The 6,443-nt window shown below is 41.9% G+C and overlaps 1 protein-coding gene across 1 annotated transcript in view; it reads left to right on the forward strand.

Moving 5' to 3' along the window:
- Positions 1-6,098, forward strand: part of RabX4 (RAS oncogene family member RabX4) — an 88,390-nt gene extending 82,292 nt beyond the window's left edge. Inside the window, exons 2-6 of the mRNA XM_080276112.1 lie at positions 438-498; positions 3,287-3,425; positions 3,739-3,831; positions 4,818-4,931; positions 5,390-6,098. Of these exons, the coding sequence (XP_080132238.1) occupies positions 438-498; positions 3,287-3,425; positions 3,739-3,831; positions 4,818-4,931; positions 5,390-5,488 (506 nt within the window). The 3' untranslated portion in view covers positions 5,489-6,098. The remainder of the gene's footprint in view (positions 1-437; positions 499-3,286; positions 3,426-3,738; positions 3,832-4,817; positions 4,932-5,389) is intronic.
- Positions 6,099-6,443: the final 345 nt, after the last annotated feature.

The following is a 6,443-nucleotide window of genomic DNA, read 5'->3' on the forward strand; positions in this document are numbered from 1 at the left end:
TTAATACTCCATTTCAGTTCCCCGATTTCCAAGTTAAAGTTAGCTTCCTCGTCCACTGTATTCTGTTCGCTGTATTTACCCAGAAACACTTCATATATCGTTCTACCTGACTGAGCTCCATTTGATACGATTTAATATAGACCTTCGGGATTCTTGTATGAGTTCAGCAATATTACATACCATGCTGTGTGTGTGTGTGTGTGTGTGTGTGTGTGTGTGTGTGTGTGTGTGTGTGTGTGTGTGTGTGTGTGTGTGTGTGTGTGTGTGTGTGTGTGTGTGTGTGTGTGTGTGTGTGTGTGTGTGTGTGTGTGTGTGTGTGTGTGTGTGTGTGTGTGTGAGAGAGAGAGAGAGAGAGAGAGAGAGAGAGAGAGAGAGAGAGAGAGGATTCCAGCACAGCTCATTAACAAGTTACTAAATGTGCTATTCTTCTCTTACAGGAATAGACTTCAAACAAAAAATAGTGAATTTGGACGGGGTTCCCATAAAGCTACAAATCTGGTGAGTATTCTTTATTTTTGTCTGCTTTGCTTCAAGACAGACAGATTTTAGATGAATGACATTTGATAATTCCTTCGGCCCGAGGACAGAGTTTATAATTAACTCTTCTCTCCAAACACTGATCTGGAACTTGTGAAGGATTTTTGGTTGTAAGGGGGAATTATTAAGGTTATATATATCCCTTTGAGATCCAGAAGTCTTCCTTAAACTGAACAAATTCTTTTGGAGATCGCAATAATACAATTAAAAGATGACGCTGCTGTCTTCAAAAGTTTATCTATAGAACGTTTGAGGGCTCTTTGGTTACAAGGGGGATTATTAAGGTTACATCTATTCCCTTGAGATCTAAAAGTTTCCCCTAAGCTGAGCCAAATCGACTGGTGATCATAACAACAAATTTAAAAGCTGACGTCACTGGGTTCAACGGATTATTGTCTAGTTATGGAGACTATACTGTTAGGCTTTAGGATTTGATTGGTTTCAGATTACGTATACAGGATGGCCAATAAATAATGCACATCTTTACTCCCGTGGGCGATCACTCGTGTGTTGCGTGGACCGCCCAATCAGTGTTATTAATGTCTGCCCTGCAACATTTATACATTTCCTACTCCCACTGCCACACACCCACGCACTCACCAACAGACTGAGCCCTGCAATATTTATACATTTTTAACTCCCGTTGCCACACCCACGCACTCACCAGCAGACTGACCCATGCAACGCTTCAGAAACCGTCAGTTGCCTTTTCAGTGGAGTGCTATCTATGGCCCACCCTGTATTTTAACTTAGGCTACTTTGGTTAATAATAATAGCTGTAGCTATTTAAAAAGTAATATATTGAATGTGTATATTAAAACAAAATTAACTTACACCACAAACGCTGATTCAGTGTTGGGATATAATACTTCTCATATCTCACATATTTCCAGTCTTCTGATTCCCATCCTTAGATTATACAGCAGGTTTACTCTTATACTGTACTAGCTGTAATGGTTCAGACATAAGATATTTCAGAGTCAAAGGTCCAGATGTGCAATGTATGTTAAGATTATGCTAAGATTACAGTACGTGAGAGAGAGAGAGAGAGAGAGAGAGAGAGAGAGAGAGAGAGAGAGAGAGAGAGAGAGAGAGAGAGAGAGAGAGAGAGAGAGAGAGAGAGAGGGGGGAGGGAAGCCGGGAAGAACCCATGTTTAAGTTGAAAGAGATAATTACAAAGATCATGGAAAAGGTGGGGCAGCAAATTTACAGGTAACATTTAACTTGATCATCTCCGACACATATACTTATTTCAAGCACCTCTCCCACCCCCAAACCAGCCTCTCACCACCTTCCTATCCCCAGCCCCAACCCTCCTCCCCTACCCCACCTCCCACCACTCCCCTCAACTACTTCGGCGCAGCAACCCCTTTTATGAACCTGGCGATTTGAGTGCTCTGTTTAAGTGCTGTTCAGTTTTATAATGATTGAACAGTTAACTAAGGAACATTGTGAAGTGGCTGTACGTGTTTGTTGTGTGTTGTCTGATTCTGATAGGTTTGGTCACGTATTCTTATTCCTGTGTTTCTCTACCCTCCACTACGCTCTCCTTCTCCTCTCCACCTCCCCCCTCCTCCCTCACACCTCCTTCTCCATCCCCCACAGCTACTCTCTTTGAACTTAAACAAGGGTTCTTCCCCCCCCCTCCCTCTCTTTCTCTCTCCAGCACGCTCATGATGATTCTCCCTCACACACACACACACACACACACACACACACACACACACACACACACACACACACACCTCTTCATACACATTCTTGCAATTTCTTACTATTTTCATCACAGGAGTAAGGAGAGAAAGAATGGTACCACATATTCCCTGCGTGTCGTGAAAACGGGGAGGGGCGGGATTTAGATCGGGAATTCCTATACCACAGTGAATAAAAGGCCTTCATATGCGTTCTTAATGAAAACGAAAACACTCACACACACACACACACACACACACACACACACACACACACACACACACACAGGCCTACATATACTCGCCTCAAGACCTCGTGTTATCCACGGTGATTTCACGGATGAAGAATTTGTAAGAATTTGTACATACCCTCCCATGTACCGCGCCCGTCATGACTGTTGAAACACGCAACATCCTACAGCCAGTAACAAAACCGGGTCGATCTGTACCCTGGCCCAGATCCATGATGAGATAATGGTAGTGTTCGCTTGTATAAACATCGTAGATAATACCGATTTTATATTATTGTACCTATTCATATTTTCATAAGTAGTATACACGCGTATCTTGACAAACAACAGAAAGCAGTTAAGCAGGTGATGGTTTGACGAATAAGTAGATGCTAAACGTACATCAGGTATTCTTGCATGCACTGATATTGTGCAGCAGTTATTATAAGTGAAAAGTGGAATAATGTCTGATATTTTAGCGGGGAAAAATGTGAACATGTTAAAAAGTCGGAGATTCTATATATCAGTCTTCAGAAGACTGGACGAAAGATTCTGACTGATTCCGATCCATACTATTGTGACGTTGGATGTGGATTGTTATATAGGTAGATATTCCTTTATGTAAATATTCTGTTATGACTTGAGGAATCTGTATATTTATTGTACGGAATTGTTCGGAGAGAAGGTGGCTCGAATCAACTCCAAGATAGTCAACCTGTATATATATATATATATATATATATATATATATATATATATATATATATATATATATATATATATATGTTCTGTTGACATACAACCCATTCATTCCTAATTCTTTCCCAGGGACACAGCGGGGGAGGAGAGGTTTCGCACTCTGACCACCGCCTACTACCGCGGCGCTCAGGGCATTGTGCTGGTCTATGACGTCACCAACCTAGACTCTTTCAACCACCTCTCGTACTGGCTCAGAAATATAGAGGAGGTGAGTCATGGCAGCCAACAGGTCTGCCCCAGTTAGTTCTCATCGTCACAGGTACACCACATACGAGTACTCAGTGACGCCAGAACATTATGTATTATTATCATTCCAGTCACTGGCATTTCCTTCGTGAATGTGTCATAGTTTAGGCTAACTGAATATATGAAGATTTTATTAGTGCCTCAAAAATCTAAATGCTTCTTAATGTTTTGCTATCTATCTATTTATCCATCTATCTGTCTATATATTTTTTTTTCCCGAACTAAAGAAAGACAGGAATGCGAACACATAGTTTAGTTTAAATTTCTTGCTTCAGAATGCTCCTCCTGAAGTGGTAAAGGTATTGGCGGGCAACAAGTGTGAAGTGAGCAGCCACCAGCGAGCAGTGGACAAGGAAAGAGGACAGAAAGTAAGAGCCAGTCATTTGTGTCCTGTAGGGCAGGAGACGCGCCCACCTTCTCGCAAATTATTTCTGTCAATTCATTTCAGCTATTTTCTGTTTGATTCCTTCTGTTATTATGTTGAGAATGACTTTAAATCGATGTTCCTTTTGCTGCACGCTGTTGCTTTTGCTGCAGACATTACTTTCAGGGTTTCGCTTGCAATGGATGACTCACAGAGAGGGGAAGGGAAGAGAAGTCTGACTCATCTGTGCTCCGTATCACCAATCCTCTTTACTGTCTGACTCCCACCAAGATGTGTATTTACACAGTGCAGCTCAGGAATCTGATTTTGCTTCATTATGCTTCTTCGTTATAAATGTGGTTCTGTGACTCAGATAAGATTGTGCATAATCTTTACTTTTGTTCTAATCACGCTATGTTAAGAAATGAGCCATGACTTTTCTACCATATCAGAATATAAACACAATACATGGCGATGATAATTTTAAGTTACCGTACAACCCTATCAGGACAATGATTTCTTTTAAGTTTCTCGTTCTGTCTCCAGTCGCTGTTATTGGTAGCTGCTTAAGAAAGAGGTCTCGCACTGAATGGGTTAGTAACTATCTCTTATTTCCTTTCGGTATAATGTCATTTATATTTTATTTTCTCTTCACCAGACAGTTATGCTCAGGTCAGGAAAGGTTAATAAACTAAGGTGGTACTGTCATTTTATCACTATGAGCATTAATGTGTGGTTGTTGACGAAATTAAGGAACTGACAAAGGATCGATTGTGTCTGTCGGGCAAGAGCATAAAGAAGGACATCAATGAAGGAAAATATGTGCAGATGGTTTGGCATGAGATGGAGCCTGAATTTCGGGGGCTTGAATGATGTGTGAATGATTTTGTGTTCTATTTCACTAAGCACGCTGTTGATAGTTCTCCCAGTTTCGTACTTCTGTCCGTTTTTGGATCTTATGTCACTTCATAATACTGGTTGACTGCACAGATCGCGGAGAGCTTCGACATGCCATTCTTCGAGGTGTCGTGTCGGAACGACGTGCTGGTCCAGGACACCTTCCTCACGCTGGCCCGCCTCATCAGAGACCTACGGCAGCGGCGGGTGAGTCTACGGTAGTCTTAATTTAGGCGTGGATTGGACACCTCCCGCCCACGTCAGGTCTGAATAGGTTAGATTAAGTGATGAAAGTTACACTGAGGCAGGTCACTGCTTAGGATAAGTTAGGAAATTTTTTCTTACACTCTGAATGTCATTCCAGTCACATTCACTAAGCTTCCTACATCCTCAACTACATCATCGCTGTTTCTTTTGATTTACGCGTTACATCATTTGGGGCTCGTATTTCTTTCACACCATCCTCCATGATAGCGAAACTAAACACATGTACTCTTACGTACGAGTATTAACATTACTGTTGTGTTCTGAAGTTTTATGGAGCATGCCATTGTTAGGAATTTAAAATATAGTTAGTTCTACAGGCCAAAATAACCCGAGTGATGAACAATTACATTTTGTTCTGCCCTTCGCTGCAATACAGTGACTACTGACTTTGTCAACAGGCGAGTTTGTTTGAGGAGCGTGAACGTCAGAATGAAGGTGTGAAGCTGGAGACCGAGGAGAAGAGTGAGGGAGCACTGTCGGCCTGCTCCTCGTGCTGAGTGTGAGGGGGATGTTCAGCACACCCTTGCTGGGCGTGGGCACTATCTGCTCCTCCAACTGAGTCAAGACACTGGCCTCTGCTCTACCACCAGTGCACCTGCTCGCCTCTACACCCCGTACAAGGACACCCACACCAACTTCTGCTGACTCTGTATTGCGCTTGTGAAATAATGAGCAAACTTAGAGACAATAAGCAGTGTGATAGATGAGAGGAGCATATTATACTATATGTGAAAGCCTACAGTGGTCAATAACGCTTGCACAGCTATGAAAGTGGTTATGAACATCCACTATATACGAGTCATGAAGAACTACACTGCTGAAATGTATCGCTGAAACTGAAAGTGGCGATGGGATTTCATACTCCTAGTTTTGACTTTGTTCACAATATACATGAAATAACAACAATAATAATATTAATTTAGCAGTATGGAATGAATGCGGTTGTATGCCTCCTGCTAATGTCTACTTATATGGTCGAAAAACAGCGTCACATATTTGAGAGTGTCGTGAACTGAGCCTGTCTTGAGAGTCGCATCCCCTCCTTTCTCATGACATACAAGGTCGTATATTAGGTGGCATAGGAGACTTCGTAGTCTCTCTTTCAAAGCGATTTATTTTTCAGAATCCATCACTTTATCCTCATGTACATTACTGTGGTAGACATGTCGATGGTAAGAACATATACCGGTACATAACAGCAGAGAGTATGAAGGTGTAATTTGAATAATATATGGCTAAGGAAAAAATGCTGAGAAGCTTCATATAACATGACCCCGAAGCCAGACACACAGCACAGGAGAAATAAGCAATATTTCAGAGGCAGAGGGTTCCACTTGTATCTCTCCTAGGCACACAGCCCGAGGACATAAGCAATATTTCAGGGTGACGTGCGGTATGAATGTTCGTGGATTCTACTTATATCTATCAGCTGAGGGTAAGGAGCAATAATTC

The sequence above is a fragment of the Coenobita brevimanus genome, chromosome 64 (assembly GCF_032717465.1).
Source record: "Coenobita brevimanus isolate Jiangsu-jjx chromosome 64, ASM3271746v2, whole genome shotgun sequence".
In the NCBI taxonomy this organism is placed as follows: Eukaryota; Metazoa; Arthropoda; class Malacostraca; order Decapoda; family Coenobitidae; genus Coenobita; species Coenobita brevimanus.